At 44.5% G+C, this 24,226-nt stretch overlaps 1 protein-coding gene across 1 annotated transcript in view; it reads right to left on the bottom strand.

The window, feature by feature from the left end:
- The window catches only part of LOC143774325 (complement C3-like), a 101,858-nt gene extending 78,691 nt beyond the window's left edge, over nt 1-23,167 (bottom strand). Inside the window, exons 1-5 of the mRNA XM_077261789.1 lie at nt 23,035-23,167; nt 10,615-10,801; nt 8,776-8,938; nt 7,279-7,349; nt 38-132 (exon numbers count right to left, since the gene is read on the bottom strand). Of these exons, the coding sequence (XP_077117904.1) occupies nt 38-132; nt 7,279-7,349; nt 8,776-8,938; nt 10,615-10,801; nt 23,035-23,099 (581 nt within the window). The 5' untranslated portion in view covers nt 23,100-23,167. The remainder of the gene's footprint in view (nt 1-37; nt 133-7,278; nt 7,350-8,775; nt 8,939-10,614; nt 10,802-23,034) is intronic.
- Nucleotides 23,168-24,226: the final 1,059 nt, after the last annotated feature.

Consider the following 24,226-nt stretch of genomic DNA (forward strand, 5'->3'; position numbering starts at 1 on the left):
CTATTCTGTATCCAACTGCCATCCTTTTTTCTCTCACCTTACGAGATCGGTCAGCTTATGAGACAAGGACATTATTCCGGTTTTGCTTGTTTGTTGAATCACATCTTTTTTGACTATGACATTTTCTGGAGTCTGTGGAGGAAAGAGAATATCTTAATCATGTAGGCATTGTCTATATCAATGAACCAGCTTAGCCGTCTGCTTTGTACATCTTCATCTTTATTGCTAAGGATCCTCCTTCATATGTTTGTCTCATGAACAGGATCTCAGTCCATATTCCCTACTGGGGCATATGGACATCACATGGAAGGCCATTCTCTGGTTCTCTGGGGAAAGGCCAGAACAGAGGGTCACACTGTATGAGCAGCTCCTTTATGGAGCTCCTTTATTAGCTGCTCATAAATTCATTGGTTAGTTGTGGCTTTTCAGTCCCTAGCCAAGGATTCCAAAAGTGGGATCTCAGGCAGAGGTAGATGATTACGTTAAGTGATTGTTTTTTGAAGACTGTTGTCTTTGATGGTCCAATGATGAACTGTCGTTTCTTCCACCATATTCACCAATTAACTTATGTAAATGTGTGAGATTCTTATTCAAATAAAAAGGCTTGTCCATGAATGATTGATGGACTACTCATCAGAGGCCACTAAACAATGGGCCAGAGCTGCAATGGTCTTCTCTGAAAATCGCTTACATCCAGCTGTTGAAGGAGCAGAATTATGATGATCGATAGTCGGACACCCGCTGATCTTATATTGATGACCAATCTTACAGATCAATTAAGTTAGATTTGGAGATCCCCTTTAAACATAGCTATTCATTGTTAGGGCTAGTGGAATGCACCGAGTAAATATAGATGTTATTATTGGTGCGTTCGCAGCCCGGGGTCCACCGTGCAGGAGGAACCTGCTGCTAGCAAATGATGGCACTATATGGCGGTGTAAGCAAACTCTGTTACTTCACAGAGTCGCACGGAAACAAGACGCTGTGCCCTGTTAACCCCACAGGAGTTCACAGCTAACTGCCGAGCTGAAGGCAGTCTGTGGTCACGCAAACATACAATCTCCTCACCGGAGGAGCCAGTATTCTAGGGGCTTATTTCACCCGGGGCCCTAAATCCACGCACACAATCTCCTCGCCGGAGGTATCGGCATTCTAGGGGCTTATTTCAGCCGAGTCCCTGAACACACATAAATGTGACCACACTGGCGCATGCACATAACAGATTTGATACTAGCGCATGGCCGTGCGGCCATGCGAACCCTTTATAGCTGCAGCAGATACATGACCCTCCAAGAAGGACCAATGAGAGGCTACCACAGAGCCTGAGCACCTTCAGGACCTTCCTGGAGGACCAATGGGTTTTGCTGCAGTATCAAAGCATGTGACCCTCGACCTCCAATAAGAGATCTCACCCTGGGCATGCTCAGAAGGTGAAAAGCAGGACTTCGTCCCAAAAGCGTCTGCTCGCCACTGCCCAGCATTGGTCTTAATGGCAGAACCTGGAAGAACAGCAGTAACCAGGCGCAGAGTATCTGCCTGAGTCAGACGCTGGGACCGACGTCTCCGCTGAGCAGGCTCCACTGCAGCTGGAGAAGGACAGGAGACCGCAGTGCAGATGGCTCGAGATTCCCCCTGTACAGAGGTGGGAACTCGAAACCTAACATTACCCCCACTCCTAGGGCCCCCCTCCCTGGACCTCGCTACGTTCGAATGCAGCAATGAGCTGCGGAGCTCGAATATGCTCAGCAGGCTCCCAGGACCTGTTCTCTGGGCCATAACCCCTCCAATCCACCAAATAAAATTTTTAGCCCCAAGATAGCGTTCACCTCGTAATCATCCGAAGATGAACCCGATGTCCCGGCAGATGACTCAGAAAACTGGGACATGTATACGGGCTTTAAGAGGGACACATGAAAGGTGTCGGTGATACCCAGGCGTGGAGGAAGGGCCAGACGGTAGACCACAGGGTTAACCTGTTCGAGTACCTTGATGGGACCCAAGTAGCGAGGTGCAAACTCAGTGGACTCAACTCGCAGCCTGATGTTACGTGCGGAGAGCCACACTAAGTCACCAGGAGCAAAGATCGGAGCGGGTTGCTGATGTGCATCGGTGGAGGACCTCATTCTCATTCTCCACAGCCCAGTCTGCCACCCTGGAGTCGGCAGAAGACACGGGCATAGGCACAGGAACCCACGGATGCTGACCGTAATTAAGGAGGAATGGAGTCTGACCAGTGGAGTCGGCTACGGCGTTGTTAAGCACAAACTCCACCCACGGTAGCAAGGATGCCCAGTCATCCTGCCTAGCAGAGACAAAATGTCGCAGATATGTGACCAGAGTCTGGTTGGCCCTCTCTACCAACCCATTCGTCTCGGGATGATATGCTGAAGAGAGATTCAACTCAATGCTGAGTAGACGACAAAGCTCTCTCCAGAACCGAGACGCAAACTGGGGACCCCGGTCACTGACAATTTTGTCTGGCATACCGTGTAGGCGAAAGACATGTTTAATAAACAACGCTGCCAGAGCCCGTGCAGAAGGTAGCCGTGGAAGAGGCACCAAATGCACCATTTTGGAAAAATGGTCGGTGATCACCCAAATAATGGTGCAGCCACGGGACTTGGGTAAGCCCACCACAAGTCCATCCCGACCATCTCCCAGGGCCTGCCTGCCACCGGCATGGGATAAAGTAAGCCAGCTGGCCGTTGTCGAGGAGACTTATTTTTGGCACAGGAGACACACGCCCAAATATAGTCTCCAACGTCACGGGCCATATGCGGCCACCAGTACGTCCTTGCCAGAAGCTCAGAAGTCCACTAGGTCCCAAAGTGTCCACCCACCCTGGAGGAGTGAGCCCAAGAGAGAACTTCCGGTCGCAAATTTGCTGGCACGAAAGTCTTACCTGGGGGCACAGACTCTAGCGAAACCAGAGCCACGGTCCTCAGACTCTCAGAAGGGACAATAAGCTGAGGTTCCTCCTCCTCCGCTGATGACACTACAGAGCAGGAGAGAGCATCGGCACGAATGTTCTTCTCCCTGGAGAGAAAATGGATGGTGAAATGGAACCGGGAGAAGAACAGGGACCAACTGGCCTGGCGAGAATTTAGCCGCTGGGCAGTCTGAATATAGACCAAGTTCTTGTGGTCGGTGAAAACTTGGAAGGGAAAACGAGCCCCCTCCAAGAGATGTCTCCACTCCGAGAAGGCCAACTTCATAGCTAGCAACTCCCTGTCCCCGATGGAATAATTCCTCACCGCCGGTGTGAAGGTCTTAGAGAAAAAGAAGCAGGGATGCTTCCGACCTTGAGCATCCTTTTGGAATAGGACTGCTCCAGCACCAACAGATGAAGCATCCACCTCCATTATGAAAGGTTTATCTACATCGGGGCGATGTAGAATGGGAGCACTAGCAAAGTGGGACTTAATAAAGAGGAAGGCCTTGGAGACCTCTTCCGACCACAACTTGGGATTTGCTCCCTTTTTGGTGAGGGCAACCAAAGGAGCTACCAAAGTTGAGAAGTGGGGAATGAACTGGCGATAGTAATTAATGAACCCCATAAAGCACTGCACCGCTTTGAGAGAATGGGGTTCTTGCCAGTCCATCACAGCCTGTAGCTTGGCAGGATCCATAGCCAATCCTTGGGCCGAGATGATATAGCACAGGAAAGGCAAAGACTCCTGCTCAAACACACACTTCTCCAACTTGCATAGAGGGAATTTGCCCGTAGGAGGTTGAAGACTTTGCACACATCTCTCCGGTGGGAGTCTATATCTGGAGAGTAGATGAGAATATCATCCAGGTAGACTACAACCGAGGTGGAGAGCATATCCCGGAAGATATCGTTTACAAAGTCTTGGAAAACGGCGGGGGCATTACAAAGCCCAAAGGGCATCACCAGATATTCATAGTGCCCATCCCTGGTGTTAAAAGCCATCTTCCATTCGTCCCCCTCATGGATGCGAATCAGGTTGTAAGCACCCCGCAGATCTAGTTTAGTAAACACTCTTGCTCCCCGAAGCCTGTCAAAAAGCTCAGATATCAGGGGCAGAGGGTATTTGTTCTTAACAGTGATGGCGTTAAGACCCCTGTAATCTATGAATGGACGTAATTCTCCGTTCTTCTTCTGCACGAAGAAGAAACCAGCCCCTGCAGGTGACACAGACTTCCTAATGAATCCCCTTGCCAGATTCTCCTGGATGTACTGAGACATTGCCTCCATCTCTGGGAGAGACAATGGGTAGACTCGACCCCGGGGAGTCTCAGCACCAGGCAAGAGGTCAATAGGACAGTCATAGGGGCGGTGAGGCGGAAGAGTCTCCGCAGCCCTTTTGGAGAACAAGTCCGCATAGGGCCAATATTGCTTGGGGAGAGAGGAGAGATCTGCGGGTACCTCTGTAGTAGCAACCTGAACACATTCCCTCTGACATCTACCCCCACAAGATTCACTCCATCCCAAAATCCTGCCTGTGGACCACTCAATATGAGGAGAGTGGTACCGTAGCCAAGGTATCCCTAAGAGGACCTCATCAATTCCCTCAGGAATGACGAGCAGAGATATTATCTCCTGATGAGATGGCAACATGGATAGAGTAAATGGGATGGTCTGGTGTGTAATCTGTGAGGGCAGTGTTGACCCATTCACCACTCGTATGGTCACTGGTTGGGCGAGCATCACCAGAGGTATTGCGTGTCGTTGGGCGAAGGCAGAAGACATAAAATTGCCCTCCGCCCCGGAATCCACGCAAAGCTCTACTGAATGAGTGGATGGGCCAATGGTAATTGTCCCCTTAAAGGACAATTTGGAGGCAAACGTCGCCGTGTCTAGTGAACCTCCACCTACTACCACTAGACGCTGACGTTTCCCCGATCACTGAGGACATCTGGTGGCAAAATGTCCTGACTGCTGGCAAACATGACAGACCCTAAGTGCACGAGTGGTCCGGGACTTAGGTCCCGCTCGTAGCACCTCCATGGCCTCATGTGACTGGACCGGAGATTCCAAAGGTTTGGCAAAGGTGGGAGCCAGCCGAAACCTCTGCTTACACTGGGCTCGCTCTAACCTCCGCTTGTTAAAACGGAGGTCAGTACGAGTAGATACAGCTATTAACTCCTCCAGTGTGGCGGGATTCTCCCTAGTGGCCAGAGCGTCCTTAACATGGTCAGCCAGCCCCCTCCAAAATATAGGGATGAGGGCTTTATCCGACCACTCCAGCTCAGATGCTAAGGTGCGGAAGTGGACGGCAAAATGGCTGACCAAGGACGAGCCCTGAGTCAATGCCAACAGTTGGAGCGCCGTATCATGGGTGACTCGAAGTCCTAAAAAGACCTGTTTCAGAGTGCTCAGAAACAGCGGAGCACTCTGCACCACATGATCGCCACGCTCCCACAGCGGCGTAGCCCACTCCAACGCCCTGTCCGACAGGAGAGACATAATGAATCCCACCTATGCCCGCTCTGTAGGGAAACGTGCAACCAGGAGCTCGAGGTGTATAGAGCACTCGCTCACGAAACCCCTACATGATTTGCCATCACCAGAGAATTTTTCTGGCAGTGGGAGGCGAGATAGGGTCGGAACAGGAGTGGCAGTGGACAAAGCTGCTGCAGCCACGCTAGCAGCCTGAACAGCTACTGCGGTAACATCCACAGCTGATGTTGTGCACTCGAGAGCCGCCATCCTACCCTCCAGCTGCTGGATGTACCGCAAAGATTGCTGTTTGTCCACCATTGCTAGCCAGACCCTGGTGCTAGTATTATGTTAGGGCTAGTGGAACGCACCGAGTAAATATAGATGTTATTATTGGTGCGTTCGCAGCCCGGGGTCCACCGTGCAGGAGGAACCTGCTGCTAGCAAATGACGGCACTATATGGTGGTTTAAGCGAACTCTGTTACTTCACAGAGTCGCATGGAAACAAAACGCTGTGCCCTGTTAACCCCACAGGAGTTCACAGCTAACTGCCGAGCTGAAGGCAGTCTGTGGTCACGCAAACATACAATCTCCTCACCGGAGGAGCCGGTATTCTAGGGGCTTATTTCAGCCGGGGCCCTAAATCCACGCACACAATCTCCTCACCGGAGGAGCCGGCATTCTAGCGGCTTATTTCAGCCAAGTCCCTGAACACACAAATGTGACCACACTGGCGCATGCACATAATAGATTTGATACTAGCGGCCATGCGAACCCTTTATAGCTGCAGCAGGTACATGACCCTCCAAGAAGGACCAATGAGAGGCTACCACAGAGCCTGAGCACCTTCAGGACCTTCCTGGAGGACCAATGGGTTTTGCTGCAGTATCAAAGCATGTGACCCTCGACCTCCAATAAGAGATCTCACCCTGGGCATGCTCAGAAGGTGAAAAGCAGGACTTCGTCCCAAAAGCGTCTGCTCGCCGCTGCCCAGCATTGGTCTTAATGGCAGAACCTGGAAGAACAGCAGTAACCAGGCGCAGAGTATCTGCATGAGTCAGATGCTGGGACCGACATCTCTGCTGAGCAGGCTCTACTGCGGCTGGAGAAGGATGGGAGACTGCAGTGGAGATGGCTCGAGATTCCCCCTGTGCAGAGGTGGGAACTCGACACCTAACATTCATAGTTATAATCCACTGTATTTTTGACAGTATCAAGGTCACTAAACAGGCTTGTTCTATATGTGTGATCAAAAATATGAAAAATCAATAAAGGAATCTATTTGTAACGCCACACTTTAATAAAAATAGAGTTTATTTGACTAAATCAACATGGGCCTCCAAGTCATGTGTTCCCAGGCTCCGACATTGGGAAATCTAATCTGTTTAGTCATTGCACATAATAATATCGAATTTCATTATAACCAGTGGCAGTTTTGATAAGTTATTGCATAGCATTTCTATCCATTTACTTTATGGTTTTGGTCACTGTCTATTACTATTGTTTGAGCACTGTATGGTGGTGGTTGTTCCTTAGGCATTGTGCAGCACTGTTATTTAGGTACTATATGATATATAACTTTGTAGTGTTTGGTGGTGACAGCCCTGAATGGCATTGTTGTATAGAAAACCATATAGAGGTTTTATGACATATGACAACGATGTTTGGTCACCATAGAGGAAGATGCTCTTATTAATATCTGGAAGGTGTTTGACATTATACCACATTGGGGGCTACAACAGGACATCCTCTAATGTAACGCCAGCCTTGAATCTGCCATCAGATTGAATAAGAACGCATGATTAATTTTTGATTTCTGAACTAACCATAATTTTACACTTATCTTATACATCAGAGAAGAATACACTCTTACCAGGAATTCGATGACTACTGGTTTGCTCACTGGTCTTAGATTCGGGGTCATGGTAAAAATTCTGTAGAGAACTTCAGAAGAAAGAAAGTAATATATAAACAACAAGTTGATGAGGTATAAATAATTAATAATAGAATAATTATACTCTATGTTGAGATCATGGATATGCTTGAGTTAATATTCACAGACGTAGTAGGACCCAGGTCCATGGTGCCACTGTATATGGTTGTCTTTGGCATGGTTTTAACCATTCTTCCGAGACACAAGTGACTCTGTTCACACAAAGCTCATCATACTGTACACTTTAGATACCTGTCGGCTGAACAATGATCTGGCCAATTGTTTGGCTGGCAGCTCTCTTCCAACACTCTAGTGAACAGGAGCATTCGCTCTACCGAGTGTTCCTAGCCTTGATGGCTGCACTATCATCATTTCCAGGACTTATCGTTCTTCTTTACTGTGAAGATCATTCTTAATTACATTGGCTGCATGTTTGGGGTTGTTGTCCTGATACTCAAAAAACTAGGAGAAAATCAGATGCCTCCTTGATGGTATTGCATGATGGCTAAGTATCTGCTTATATTTCTCAGTACTGAGGGCACCAACACATAGACAATGTTGAGAGAGATCGTGATTTTTGCTATTCTGTACATAGTAGGGCTGAAGGCCTGCTATGTGTAGCATAGGCGATCAGACAATCGCAGCTTCAGGTCACTTAAGGGGATAATACAGTAAAAAGTATGAAAACAAGTTTATAAATATATGAAAAATAAAAAAAACACAAAAGTTCAAATATCCTCTCTTTTTCCCCATTGAAAATAAAACAATAAAAAATACACATATTTGGTATCGGTGAGTTCAGAAATGTCCGATCTATCAAACCATAAAGTGAATTAATCCGGCGTAATGAGAATGAACATCGAAACTCCTTACTTACGTTTTATTGATTGCAATAAAATGCAATAAGAGGCGATCAAAACATCGTATCTACCCCAAAATGGTATCAATTAAAACGTCAGCTCTGAGCTAAAAAAAAAAAAGACATGTCCCAGCCCCACATACCGAAAAATGAAAATGCTTCTGGGCTTAGAATATGGCAAAAAAGGCAAAAACGTTTTTTCTTATAAATTTCGTTTTTTTTTACCTACTTAAATAAAATATAAACAATAATAGTTTAGTATATGCATACTTATAGTGGGGAATCATAGTGCTAGGTCAGTTTTACCATATAGTGAACATGGTAAATAAAAAAAAAACAAATCAATTGAGGAATTGCACTTTTTTTTGCTATTCACCGCACTTGGAATTTTTTTTCCATTTTCCAGCACTCTGTGTAGTAAAATCAATGGAGTCATTCAAAATTAAAACTTGCAAAAACAAGCTTTTACATAACCATACTGATAAAAAATATAACAGTTATACATCTTGGTAGAATGGGATGATAAAAAAAGACAATGCTCCAGGGGTGAAGGGGTTAATAACATCACAGCATTGTACCTGTAGATCCTGGGGTGTAGATAGGTTTGTCGGTCTGTATGAATATATATCCACTTTGAAAGGACACCAGGACAACTTTCTCCAGAGAGCACTGCGGAGACTTTACGGTCACGTATACAAACTGTTTTTTATTTGGGTCTTTTTCCAAATTTGCTGAGGGAATCTGGGGGAAACAAAAACAGTCAGTCTAGGGCGATGGTGCCAGAAAACCTACTTCTTCGACTAGTCACCCATGTAGACTAGTCCTGCCATTTTAAATCATTTCTTTCTGAATATTGATGAGCGAATATACTCGTTACTCGAGATTTCTCGAGCACACTCGGGTGTCCTCTGAGTATTTTTAAGTGCTCGGATATATAATTTTTCTTGCCGCAGTTGAATAATTTACATCTGTTAGCCAGCATAAGTACATGTGGGGATTCCGTAGCAACCAGGCAACCCCCACATGTACTGATGCTGGCTAACAGATGTAAATCATTCAGCTGTGGCAAGAAAAACTAAATCTCCGAGCACTAAAAAATATTCGGAGGACCCCCGAGCGTGCTCGAGAAATCTCGAGTAACGAGTATATTCGCTCATCACTATTTCTGAACTGACACAGTGCTTCAGGGTAAAAAATACACAGTTGTAATACTGCAGGCAGACTCTAAATCATGCTGCTCGTGGCTCAGGATTGGTACATCGAGTGATATGTTTCCTTTATTTCCATTGCTTTAGAGGGAGCTCCCAGACCAAAAAATGTGAAATTGATGTTTCATAACTGGAGACTGCAGGATACCGAGGTCTGGTCAGATATTGCCACTGATTTACTGTGACAGAGAGGAGTAAGAAGACCACAGCATCTGATTTCTTCTACTCCTGCACTGATTAGAAGCGCTTCATCTTCATATTAAATGCTGTAAGTTTATTTTAGCAGTGTAGGGGTTAATCTGCTTAGTTGAGAGCTCCTGGAGATTAAGGCTCTCAGCTGTGCACTCTTAGCCACTCCCATCTCCTATATAATCTGGGGCCTGGCTAGCACTCATTGTCAGAGCTAGCTTATGCTGCATTACTGGAGGTTGTTGGTTGTTATTATTGGAGAAGGCATTTGGAGGATTTATCTGTGATTCTTGCTAGGTATAAGGTGTATGCTGATCCATTTCTTCTCCTATTTTGGTTTCACCACACTTTCCACTCCCCAGTGTTTTCCTCTGTTATATTTGTGTGTATATTTGTATGACTGTTTTTTTCTTTATCCCTGTTCATATTACCTTGTTAGTCTGATTGGAGTATTGTTGTACACTACTACACCCCTCTTCCCTGAGTGGGGGAAGGGTACAGACTGAGGGTGGATTCAGGAGCTAAGGCAAGGTACGCTGCCCTGGCGTCTTCACTATTAGAAGTAATCCGAGAAACAGGGTGAGCTAGGGCGCCCCTTGCATTAGGGACAGGGAAGGAGCCCCTGGTCCTGGGACACCAGACAACAGAGCTGTGACAGATACATATGCAGCTGCATTATCAAAAACCATATTATGATGAAATTCTGTCAAATTATTTTTAGAAGGTGAACCAAAGTCATAAACCTAGATACAGGGGACATCAGGTCATAAATTGTAACCAGTAGAAACATCTAGACTGGAACTGAAGAAAAAACTAATGTTGGATCCGGAATCTGGACAAAGATGGAAGCGGACAGTGACTAAACCAAAATAACACCCAAACTTATGTATTCAGTCATTGTTTAAAAACCTCACCACTGATGGACATTAATATGGACTACCACTGCAGAAAAGAAAGTATAACTAAATGATGAGCCGCCTCATGATGATTGGACATTGATTGGAGGAACCGTAATCTTACCGTCAACTTATTGGATCCAAAAAAATGATTATTGCTGTTTACTGAGACTCTGCTTGTTACTAAAGTGAATCTCTTCCGGGGAAAGTCATGGATTGAGATGTCAGCATCAAACCCAGTACCCTGTCCATCTACAATAATGGTCTCTTCGCTGTCCACACGCAGCACATTGGGTGTTATCAGGCTGCATCTAATACAAAAAAAATACATGAAGAAAAGAGGTCAATATTTAAAATCTGCCACAGAACATTCTTAATTCTATTACCTGGCCCCATGAATTGAGCGGGTCAGGATTAGATAAAAGGATCTGATTTTTTTTTCCAGGAAAATAGTGTTTCCCTTTAAATTGCTTGAATTAGGTATTGCAGCACAGTTCCTAATCCTGAATATCTTCTAGAAGGATAATACAAGTTTTTAAACCCTGTGATTTATCATGATTCGTACTGATATCGTGATAAGATAATTGGCCGTGTAGGAATAACACATTTGTTTTCCTTATTTCACCTCTAAAAACCAAATCACCAATTACCACATTGCAAAACTATGTTAAATCAGTATGAAAAGAGCACGATGTATGAGGTTTGATGTATCTCATCCTTTATATGTGCGCATACACCAAGGATAGCAGCTAACCTCAACTTCAGTCCATGTAGCTGACACATCTAACCACCAGTGGTGCATAGAGTAAGGCTCTATGTCATAAAAGAACAAGTAGACATTAAAAAATAATGATTCCAGGTGAACCTGCCTACTTGTTTAGAAACTAAATGGCTCTTAATCATACCTCCTTAGACTCAATAGAACTAAGGAGGTAATGGCGCCAATGATATTATTACTATGTATGATAAGGAATTTAAAGGCATCTGTCAGTAGGACAGTCTATAAGCCATCTATATGAGCATGTAGGTCAAAGGAAGCTAAATAAAATGCTACCTTGATATTGAGATTCAATGTCTTATTCCAGAGAAATCCAGGTTTTTCTTAAAATGAACTGTTAAGATCTATGGGTCGGACATAGATCTCCCCAAGAATCTGACTCCAGAGCTTGTTATAAATGAAAGGTGAGTGCTATCAATGTGAGATATATTGGTCAAGAGAGCAGACTGTCAGTGATTACATGTCTAACACTAGTAAAGCCCCTTTAAAGGAAGATTCTGAAGGAAGGAGATCTGTGTCACATCCATAGATCTTAAATAGTGTTGAGCGATACCGTCCGATACTTGAAAGTATCGGTATCGGAAAGTATCGGCCGATACCGGCAAAGTATCAGATCTAATCCGATACCGATACCCGATACCAATGCAAGTCAATGGGACTCAAGTATTGGAAGGTATCCCTGATGGTTCCCAGGGTCTGAAGGAGAGGAAACTCTCCTTCAGGCCCTGGGATCCATATTAATGTGTAAAATAAAGAATTAAAATAAAAAATATTGATATACTCACCTCTCCGGAGGCCCCTGGACATCACCGCTGGTAACCGGCAGCCTTCTTTGCTTAAAATGAGCGCGTTCAGCACCTTCCATGACGTCACGGCTTCTGATTGGTCGCGTGCCGCTCATGTGACCGTCACGCGACCAATCACAAGCCGTGACGTAATTCTCAGGTCCTAAATTCCTAATTCTAGGAATTTAGGACCTGAGAATTACGTCACGGCTTGTGATTGGTCGCGTGGCGGTCACATGGGCGGCCGCGACCAATCACAAGCTGTGACGTCATCTAAGGCCCTGAACGCGCTCATTCTTAAGAAGGAAGGCTGCCGGAAAGAAGCAGGGCGCGTCCGAGGGTGAGTATATACCTAATAGGAATATACTCAACCTCGGCTTCTTTCCGGCAGCCTTCCTTCCTAAGAATGAGCGTGTTCAGGGCCTTTGATGACGTCACAGCTTGTGATTGGTCGCGGCCGCCCATGTGACCGCCACGCGACCAATCAGAAGCCGTGACGTCATGGAAGGGGCTGAACGCGCTCATTTTAAGCAAAGAAGGCTGCCAGTTACCAGCGGTGATGTCCAGGGGCCTCCGGAGAGGTGAGTATATCAGTATTTTTTATTTTAATTCTTTATTTTACACATTAATATGGATCCCAGGGCCTGAAGGAGAGTTTCCTCTCCTTCAGACCCTGGGAACCATACACTGGGAACTTCCGATTCCCGATACCACAAAAGTATCGGATCTCGGTATCGGAATTCCGATACAGCAAATATCGGCCGATACCCGATACTTGCGGTATCGGAATGCTCAACACTAATCTTAACATCTCATTTACATATTTTAGAAAAACATGTGTTTCTATGGAATAAGACATCGGATGGTAGACATCAAGGTATGATTTTATTAATCTTCCTATGACCTACAGTACAGACTAAAAGTTTGGACACACCTTCTCATTTAAAGATTTTTCTGTATTTTCATGACTATGAAAATTGTACATTCACACTGAAGGCATCAAAACTATGAATTAACACATATGGAATTATATACTTAACAAAAAAGGGAGAAACAACTGAAATTATGTCTTATATTCTAGGTTCTTCAAAGTAGCCACCTTTTGCTTTGATGACTGCTTTGCACACTCTTGGCATTCTCTTGATAAGCTTCAAGAGGTAGTCACCGGGAATGGTCTTCCAACAATCTTGAAGGAGTTCCCAGAGATGCTTAGCACTTGTTGGCCCTTTTGCCTTCACTCTGCGGTCCAGCTCACCCCAAACCATCTCAATTGGGTTCAGGTCTGGTGACTGTGGAGGCTGTTGTGAATTCTGCTTTTGGGCTCCCTCCGGTGGTTGTAGGTGGTAATGCAGTTGCCCCTGAGTTGCAGTCCTGGTCAGGTGTATCTGCTGATTGCAGTTCTGACTGGGGTATTTAGGCGTGCAGGATTCATTAGTCCTTGCCAGTTGTCAATTGTTGTTGGGAGGTGTAGGACCTCTTCCTGGTTCCTCCTGCCTTTCTGCCAAATCAGCAAAGATAAGTGTCTGGTTTTATTTTCCTGTGGCACACATGTTGTGTGCTTCACAATTCAGTGCTATTCTTTGTGTTTTCTTGTCCAGCTTAGATTGTGTCAGTATTTTCTCAGTCTTGTTGGATTCTCTGGAGTGGCAGATATACATTCCATGTCTTTAGTTAGATTGTGGAACTTTTTGTATCATCTGCTGTTGATATTTTTGGAAGGGTTTTAATACTGACCGCCTAGTAATCTGTCCTATCCTTTCCTATTTAGCTAGAGTGGCCTCTTTTGCTAAATCCTGTTTTCTACCTGCGTGTGTCTATTCTTCTCCTACTCACAGTCATTATTTGTGGGGGGCTGCCTATCCTTTGGGGTTCTGCTCTGAGGCAAGGTAGCATTCCTATTTCCATCTATAGGGGTATTTAGTCCTCCGGCTGTGTCGAGGTGTCTAGGGTTTGTTAGGCACACCCCACGGCTACTTCTAGTTGCGGTGTTAGTTCAGGATTTGCGGTCAGTACAGGTTCCACCGACTCCAGAGAAAGTTTCATGCGGCTCCAAGGTCACCAGATCATAACAGTACAACTGGCCCATAATGAGTTAAATGCATCTCAGAAGAAGGGAAGAAAGGTGTTGAGTAGTGTTGAGCATTCCGATACCGCAAGTATCGGGTATCGGCCGATACTTGCGGTATCGGAATTCCGATACCGAGATCCGATACTTTTGTGGTATCGGGAATCGGACACGGAAGTTTCCAGTGTATGATTCCCAGGGTCTGAAGGAGAGGAAACTCTCCTTCAGGCCCTGGGATCCATATGAATGTGTAAAATAAAGAATTAAAATAAAAAATATTGATATACTCACCTGTCCGGAGGCCCCTGGACATCACCGCTGGTAACCGGCAGCCTTCTTTGTTTAAAATGAGCGCGTTCAGCACCTTCCATGACGTCACGGCTTCTGATTGGTCGCGTGCCGCTCATGTGACCGCCATGCGACCAATCACAAGCCGCGACGTCATCCCTCAGGTCATAAATTCCCTTCTAGGAATTTAGGACCTGAGGGATGACGTCACGGCTTCTGATTGGTCGCGTGGCGGTCACATGAGCGGCACGCGACCAATCAGAAGCCGTGACGTCATGGAAGGTGCTGAACGCGCTCATTTTAAGCAAAGAAGGCTGCCGGTTCACAGCGGTAAGGTCCAGGCTGCATCGGAGAGGTGAGTATATCAATATTTTTTATTTTAATTCTTTATTTTACACATTAATATGAATCCCAGGGCCTGAAGGAGAGTTTCCCCTCCTTCAGACCCTGGGAACCATCAGGGATACCTTCCGATACTTGAGTCCCATTGACTTGTATTGGTATCGGGTATCGGTATCGGATCAGATCCGATACTTTGCCAGTATCGGCCGATACTTTCCGATACCGATACTTTCAAGTATCGGACGGTATCGCTCAACACTAGTGTTGAGCCATTTTTTTTTCTGTAGTCTGTTTTGTCTTTTCTTCCCTTTATTTATGGGTGGCTGAGGAGTCTTATGCCAGCATGGATGTTCAGGAATTAGCTTCTCGTGTAGACCAGCTTGCTGCTAGGGTACAGGGTATTTCTGATTATATTGTTCAGACTCCTGCTTTAGAGCCGAAGATTCCTACTCCTGATTTGTTTTTTGGTGATAGGTCCAAATTTTGGGGTTTTAAAAAACAATTGTAAACTGTTTTATGCTCTGAGACCGCGATCCTCCGGTGATGCCATTCAGCAGGTTAAAATTGTCATCTCCCTGCTGCGTGGCGATCCACAGGATTGGGCATTTTCCCTGGAATCTGGGAATCCGGCCTTGTTTAATGTAGATTCCTTTTTTCAGGCTTTAAGATTATTATATGATGAACCGAATTCTGTGGATCAAGTGGAGAAAACCTTGTTGGCCCTGTCTCAGGGTCAAGAGGCGGCAGAATTGTATTGTCAGAAATTTAGAAGATGGTCTGTGTTGACTAAATGGAATGATGATGCTTTGGCGGCAATTTTCAGAAAGGGTCTTTCTGAATCCGTTAAAGATGTTATGGTGGGGTTTCCCACGCCTTCCGGTCTGAGTGATTCTATGTCTCTGGCCATTCAGATTGATCGGCGCTTGCGGGAGCGTCAAACTGTGCGCGCTGTGGCGTCGTCCTTAGAGCAAAGTCATTGTGGCGACGCTTCTCATGTCATTTCAGTCTGCCCTAAGCGGACAAAAAGGATCGCTAGCTCATTTACTATCAGTACTGTACAACCTAAATTTCTGTTATCGGTGTCCTTGATCTGCTCATTGTCATCATTTTCTGTCATGGCGTTTGTGGATTCAGGCACCGCCTTGAACTTAATGGATTTTGAGTTAGCCAGGAGTTGTGGTTTTCCCTTGCAGCCTTTGCAGAACCCTATTCCTTTAAGGGGGATTGATGCTACACCTTTGGCGAAAAATAAGCCCCAGTTTTGGACACAGGTGACCATGCACATGGCGCCAGCCCATCACGAAGATTGTCGATTTCTGGTGTTGCATAATTTGCATGATGTTATCGTGCTGGGTTTCCCGTGGTTGCAGGTACATAATCCTGTGTTGGATTGGAAATCTATGTCTGTGACTAGTTGGGGTTGTCAGGGAGTTCATAATGATGTTCCTTTGATGTCAATCTCCTCTTCTTCCTCTTCTGAAATTCCAGAGTTTTTGTCTGATTTTCAGGATGTATTCGATGAGCCCAAGTCCAGTTCCCTTCCACCGCACAGGGACTGTGATTGTGCGATTGACTTGATTCCAGGCAGTAAGTTTCCTAAGGGACGACTTTTCAACCTGTCTGTGCCTGAACATACCGCCATGCGGAGTTATGTTAAGGAGTCTTTGGAGAAAGGGCATATTCGGCCATCTTCTTCACCGCTGGGAGCAGGTTTGTTTTTTTTTGCTAAGAAGGATGGCTCCTTGAGACCTTGTATTGATTATCGCCTCTTGAATAAGATCATGGAAAACTGCGTTTAATATGCCCGAAGGCCATTTTGAATACCTTGTGATGCCATTCGGGCTCACTAACGCTCCATCTGTTTTTCAATCCTTCATGCATGATATCTTCCGGACTTATATTGATAAATTCTTGATTGTGTATTTTGACGATATTTTGATTTTTTCTGATGATTGGGAGTCTCATGTGGAACAGGTCAGGATGGTATTTCAGATCCTTCGTGACAATGCTTTGTTTGTGAAGGGGTCTAAGTGTCTCTTTGGGGTGCAGAAGGTTTCTTTTTTGGGCTTTATTTTTTCTCCCTCATCTATGGAGATGGATCCGGTTAAGGTTCAGGCCATTCATTATTGGATTCAACCCACATCCGTGAAGAGCCTTCAGAAATTTTTAGGTTTTGCAAATTTTTATCGCCGTTTCATTGCTAACTTCTCCAGCGTGGTTAAACCCTTGACTGATTTGACGAAAAAAGGCGCTGATGTGACGAATTGGTCCTCTGCGGCTGTTGAGGCCTTTCAGGAGCTTAAACGCCGATTTACTTCTGCTCCGGTTTTGCGCCAACAAGATGTTTCTCTTCCGTTTCAGGTTGAGATTGATGCTTCTGAGATTGGGGCAGGGGCCGTTTTGTCTCAGAGGGATTCTGTTGGTACTTTGATGAAACCGTGTGCCTTCTTCTCCCGCAAGTTTTCGCCTGCTGAACGCAATTATGATGTCGGCAATCGGGAGTTGTTGGCTATGAAGTGGGCGTTTGAGGAGTGGCGACATTGGCTTGAGGGAGCTAAGCACCGTATTGTGGTCCTGACCGATCATAAGAATTTGATTTACCTCGAGTCTGCCAAACGGCTGAGTCCTAGACAGGCTCGATGGTCCTTGTTTTTATCCCATTTTGATTTCGTGGTTTCGTATCTTCCGGGTTCTAAGAATATTAAGGCTGATGCCCTTTCTAGGAGTTTTTTGCCTGATTCTCCTGAGGTCCTTGAACCGGTCGGCATTCTGAAAGAAGGGGTGGTCCTTTCTGCCATTTCCCCTGATTTACGGCGGGTTCTTCAGGAATTTCAGGCTGATAGACCTGACCGCTGTCCTGTGGGGAAATTGTTTGTTCCTGACAGATGGACTAGTAGAGTGATTTCTGAGGTTCACTGTTCTGTGTTGGCTGGTCATCCTGGTATTTTTGGTACCAGAGATTTGGTTGGTAGGTCCTTTTGGTGGCCTTCGTTGTCACGTGATGTGCGTTCTTTTGTGCAGTCCTGTGGGACTTGTGCGCGGGCCAAGCCTTGTTGTTCCCGTGCTAGTGGGTTACTTTTGCCATTGCCGGTCCCTGAGAGGCCCTGGACGCATATTTCTATGGATTTTATTTCTGATCTTCCGGTTTCCCAGAGGATGTCGGTTATCTGGGTTGTTTGTGACTGGTTTTCTAAGATGGTTCATTTGGTACCTTTGTCTAAATTGCCTTCCTCTTCTGAGTTGGTTCCGTTGTTTTTTCAGCATGTGGTTCGTTTGCATGGTATTCCGGAGAATATTGTGTCCGACAGAGGTTCCCAGTTTGTTTCTAGGTTTTGGCGGGCCTTTTGTGCTAGGCTGGGCATTGATTTGTCTTTTTCTTCTGCATTTCATCCTCAGACAAATGGCCAGACCGAGCGAACTAATCAGACTTTGGAGATTTTTTTGAGATGCTTTGTGTCTGCCGATCAGGATGATTGGGTGGCCTTTTTGCCATTGGCCGAGTTTGCCCTTAATAATCGGGCTAGTTCGGCTACTTTGGTTTCGCCTTTTTTTGTAATTTTGGTTTTCATCCTCGTTTTTCTTCTGGGCAGGTTGAGCCTTCTGACTGTCCTGGTGTGAATTCTGTGGTTGACAGGTTGCAGCAGATTTGGGCTCATGTGGTGGACAATTTGGTGTTGTCTCAGGAGGAGGCTCAATGTTTTGCTAACCGTCGTCGGTGTGTTGGTTCCCGGCTTCGGGTTGGGGATTTGGTTTGGTTGTCTTCCCGTCATGTTCCTATGAAGGTCTCTTCCCCTAAGTTTAAGCCTCGGTTTATTGGTCCTTATAGGATTTCTGAGTTTATTAATCCGGTGTCTTTTTGATTGGCGCTTCCGGCCTCTTTTGCTATCCATAATGTCTTCCATAGATCTTTATTGCGGAAATATGTGGTGCCCGTTGTTCCCTCTGTTGATCCTCCGGCCCCTGTTTTGGTTGATGGGGAGTTGGAGTATGTGGTTGAGAAGATTTTGGATTCTAGTTTTTCGAGGCGGAGGCTTCAGTACCTTGTCAAATGGAATGGTTATGGCCAGGAGGATAATTCTTGGGTTTTTGCTTCTGATGTCCATGCTGCTGATTTGGTTCATGCTTTTCTTCTGGCTCGTCCTGATCGGCCTGGGGGCTCTGGTGAGGGTTCGGTTACCCCTCCTCAAGGGGGGGTACTGTTGTGAATTCTGCTTTTGGGCTCCCTCCGGTGGTTGTAGGTGGTAATGCAGTTGCCCCTGAGTTGCAGTCCTGGTCAGGTGTATCTGCTGATTGCAGTTCTGACTGGGGTATTTAGGCGTGCAGGATTCATTAGTCCTTGCCAGTTGTCAATTGTTGTTGGGAGGTGTAGGACCTCTTCCTGGTTCCTCCTGCCTTTCTGCCAAATCAGCAAAGATAAGTGTCTGTTTTTTTTTCCTGTGGCACACATGTTGTGTGCTTCACAATTCAGTGCTATTCTTTGTGTTTTCTTGTCCAGCTTAGATTGTGTCAGTATTTTTTCAGTCTTGTTGGATTCTCTGGAGTGGCAGATATACATTCCATGTCTTTAGTTAGATTGTGGAACTTTTTGTATCATCTGCTGTGGATATTTTTGGAAGGGTTTTAATGATGACCACCTAGTAATCTGTCCTATCCTTTCCTATTTAGCTAGAGTGGCCTCTTTTGCTAAATCCTGTTTTCTACCTGCGTGTGTCTATTCTTCTCCTACTCACAGTCATTATTCGTGGGGGGCTGCCTATCCTTTGGGGGTCTGCTCTGAGGCAAGGTAGCATTCCTATTTCCATCTATAGGGGTATTTAGTCCTCCGGCTGTGTCGAGGTGTCTAGGGTTTGTTAGGCACACCCCACGGCTACTTCTAGTTGCGGTGTTAGTTCAGGATTTGCGGTCAGTACAGGTTCCACCGACTCCAGAGAAAGTTTCATGTGGCTCCAAGGTCACCAAATCATAACAGGAGGCCAGGTCATTTGGCGTAGCACCCCATCACTCTCCTTCTTGGTCAAATAGCCCTTACACAGCCTGGAGGTGTGTTTGGGGTCATTGTTCTGTTGAAAAATAAATGATGGTCCAAATAAACGCAAACCAGATGGAATAGCATGCCGCTGCAAGATGCTGTGGTAGCCATGCTGGTTCAGTATGCCTTCAATTTTGAATAAATCCCCAACAGTGTCACCAGCAAAGCACCCCCACACATCACACCTCCTCCTCCATGCTTCATGGTGGGAACCAGGCATGTAGAGTCTATCCGTTCACCTTTTCTGCGTCGCACAAAGACACGGTGGTTGGAACCAAAGATCTCAAATTTGGAATCATCAGACCAAAGCACAGATTTCCACTGGTCTAATGTCCATTCCTTGTGTTCTTTAGCCCAAACAAGTCTCTTCTGCTTGTTGCCTGTCCTTAGCAGTGTTTCCTAGCAGCTATTTTATCATGAAGGCCTGCTGCACAAAGTCTCCTCTTAACAGTTGTTGTAGAGATGTGTCTGCTGCTAGAACTCTGTGTGGCATTGACCTGGTCTCTAAACTGAGCTGCTGTTAAACTGCGATTTCTGAGGCTGGCGGCTCAGATAAACGTATCCTCAGAAGCAGAGGTGACTCTTGTTCTTCCTTTCCTGGGGCGGTCCTCATGTGAGCCAGTTTCTTTCTAGCGCTTGATGGTTTTTGCCACTGCACTTGGGGACACTTTCAAAGTTTTCCCAATTTTTCGTACTGACTGACCTTCATTTCTTAAAGTAATGATGGCCACTCGTTTTTCTTTACTTAGCTGCTTTTTTCTTGCCATAATACAAATTCTAACCGTCTATTCAGTAGGACTATCAGCTGTGTATCCACCAGATTTCTGCACAACACAACTGATGGTCCCAACCCCATTTATAAGGTAAGAAATCCCACTTCTTAAACCTGACAGGGCACACCTGTGAAGTGGAAACCATTCCCGGTGACTGCCTCTTGAAGCTCATCAAGAGAATGCCAAGAGTGTGCAAAGCTGTCAAAGCAAAAAGTGGCTACTTTGAAGAACCTAGAATATAAGACATAATTTCAGTTGTTTCACACTTTTTTGTTAAGTATATAATTCCACATGTGTTAATTCATAGATGCCTTCAGTGTGAATGTACAATTTTCATAATCATGGAAATACAGAAAAATCTTTAAATGAGAAGGTGTGTCCAAACTTTTGGTCTGTACTGTACATGCCCATATAGACATATTAGGAAGCTTGATCCTACTGACAGATTCCCTTTAACATACCGCGTTAATAACTTGTCATGAACAAACGGTGTTGATCACTTCCTCGTTTGGGTAAGGAAACCTTTTCGATTGCATTACTGGATAAGCTAATGACATTGTCTATGCATTAACTTAAAAAAATTAAGCAACGCTCCTGATAATTTTACAAGGAGACAGGTTTGGAACATCATTAATGTGTTTTAGGAAGCGGGACATAAACCCAACATATTGAATATTGCATTTTTTGAATTTTATCAAATTGATCACAAATATACTGGAACAGTTAAGAAAGGAATATATTTTACCTGTCACCTACCACCGGTCAAAAACATACCGTTAGATCCTTTCTTAACTGTACAGGTACATTTAGAAATAGAGATGAACCGATCGATCCAAAGAGGATGGAGTTCAGATCAAAAATTTCAGTTCGACGCAAATTTGAAAACTTAGTGAATCGATTCATAATTTGAAAAAAAAATTGTTGTATCCATGTCCGGTCCAACATGGTTCCTCCCCGTCTATGGTTATTTTGACAGAGCCGCTTCACACTGGTGTGAAAACAAGAAATGTTTCAAAATGTTTATGCACCTCAATGTTGCGCAAACATGTGGCGGCTTTCCAAAGGTTTTTCTGCCAGTTTTCCAAAGAAAACACTTTGATGAATCCCTCACATAGTCAGATAAATTTTTTGTCTATTCTTTTTTACAATTAGGATTAAAAACAGTATTTTTATGTTCTGCATTTTTGGAAATGTGGCTGGACGAGCTTTTTTTTTTAAGACCGGATAATGAAGGCTGCCAGTAGTTCGTTTTGTTTAGGTTTCCTAATCCAATTTTTAAAAGTAAAACCAAGTTTGTGGATCATAAAGGAGGAGAAAGTATAACGCAGTGAAGTACCAATACCTGGTGTACAAACAACAGTATCACTGGGCTTGATTGGCAGCAAACTTGCCTGACCTTAACCCATAGAGAATCTATGGAGTATTATCAAGAGGAAGATGAGAGACACCAGACCCAACAATGCAGACGAGCTGAAGGCTGCTATCAAAGCAACCTGGGCTTCCATAACCCCTCAGCAGTGCCACAGGCTGATCGCCTCCATGCCAAGCCGCATTGATGCAGTAATTGATGCCAAAGGAGCCCCGACCAAGTATTGAGCGCATTTACTGAACATACATTTCAGTAGGCCAACATTTCAGATTTTAAAATAAATTTCAAGCTGGTGTTATAAAGTATTCTAATTTACTGAGATAATGACTTTTGGGTTTTCATTGGCTGTAAGCCATAATCATCAACATTAACAGAAATAAACACTTGAGATAGAACACTCTGTAATGACTATCTAATATATATGAGCTTCACTTTTTGTATTGAAGAACTGCAATAAATTAACTTTTTTATGATATTCTAATTCTCTGAAATGCGCCTGTATCTATTACCTATTGATCATCTATTAACTATCTAGCTATCTATTATCTATCATCTATCTATTATCTATTTATTATATCTATCTATCTATCTGTTATCTATATCTATTTATCTATCTATCGATCATCTCTTATCTATGTATTATCTATTTATCTGTTTTCTATCTATCTATCTATCTATCTATCTATCTATCTATCTATCTATCTGTATGTTCTCCCTGTGTTTGCCCGGGTTTCCTCTGATTTCCTCCCAAACTCCAAAGACATCCTGATAGGGAAATTAGACTGTGAGCCCCAACGGGGACAGAGATGATGATGTCTGTAAAACACCACGGAATATGATGGCGCTGTATAAGCAAAGCAAAAACAAAAAAACAATCTGCCGTCTATCAATGACGCAAATACCTATACACAGTATGTCTAATCTATATTTAAACAATATGATAGCAAGAAATGCCTTTTCTTCTCTTCTTACCTGTCATTGCCTCCTCAGATTACCCGACACGCTGGATGCTGTGTTTACATTAACAGTGAGTGTATGTATATATAATTATATGTGCGGCTCTATATACTCAGTATATCTATATATAGTAGATGTATGGGTCAGCTTATACTCACAGCGGCTGCGCGTACGACCCGATGAGTCCATACAGTAGGATGAGACACAGAGCTCCGAGCCCCATGATGCTTCCTGGGGTATGTGCAGATGAGGACTGGCGGGGGACTTATAAAGGTATTTTGTCTGCTCTCTCGCATTCTGATCCGATAGTAATATTAATCAGTAACAGAAGAGATTCAAGGATTTAGGTATGTAAACATTTGGCGGCCGGACAAATACAGGCAAGAGTATTACAAAATCACCGCTGCTGGGAAATGACAAAAAACCAGTATAAGGGATCAGTGTACAATGCAGAGCGAGGGCAGAAAGTAGGGGATTACAGAGGTGATTGCCTAACAGAGGAGCTCTGCTGAGAGCCTGCGCGTTATATAGTGACACCAGTACTGGACTATAGGGGTCACGATTAGGCTATGTTCACACGCTGAGTTTTTGCAGCTTTTTTTTTTACAGTATGAAATTTTAGAAGTCTCATGCACAAACTTGTTTCTGTTTTTTTCTGACTGATTTGGAAAAGTAAGCATACTACCCAAGCCCAATTTCCTCATGCAAGAAATGGGCAAGACTCCATATTATAGAAAGCCATATACAGAAGATCATGCAGCAATTAAGCAGCATATAGATCAAGAGAGTCAAAGAATCACAATGTAAAAAAAAATACTTTATTTCAACAAATATAAAATTCGACAAACAAGATCAAATGATAGTAAAAAGGGCACCTAAAACCATAGAGCACAGGAGAGGAGAACAGCTGCAGTACTAGCAGTAACCCCACTAAGGACAACATCTGCAAAGAGTTTGTATGTTCTCTCTGTGTTTGCGTGGGTTTCCTCCGGGCACTCCGGTTTCCTCCCACATTCCAAAGACATACTGATAGGGAATTTAGATTGTGAGCCTCATCGGGGACAGTGATGATAATGTGTGCAAAACTATAAAGCGCTGCGGAATATGTTAGCGCTATATAAAAATAAAGATTAAGATTATTATTACTAGGACACCATTGCATAAATACCTATACCCGGTCTTAGTATTTAGACCAATCTCTTGTATATGTGGTCAGATTGCACAGACAAAAAATTCTGGCTGTTTTACATTTAAAAACAAATCTCCATATCTGCATGGAGCCCAGACAAAATCCCAGACATCACTATGAAAAAGTGGGGATACATATTTGCATACCACCAAAAAAACAAG

The sequence above is a fragment of the Ranitomeya variabilis genome, chromosome 5 (genome assembly GCF_051348905.1).
Source record: "Ranitomeya variabilis isolate aRanVar5 chromosome 5, aRanVar5.hap1, whole genome shotgun sequence".
NCBI lineage: Eukaryota > Metazoa > Chordata > Amphibia > Anura > Dendrobatidae > Ranitomeya > Ranitomeya variabilis.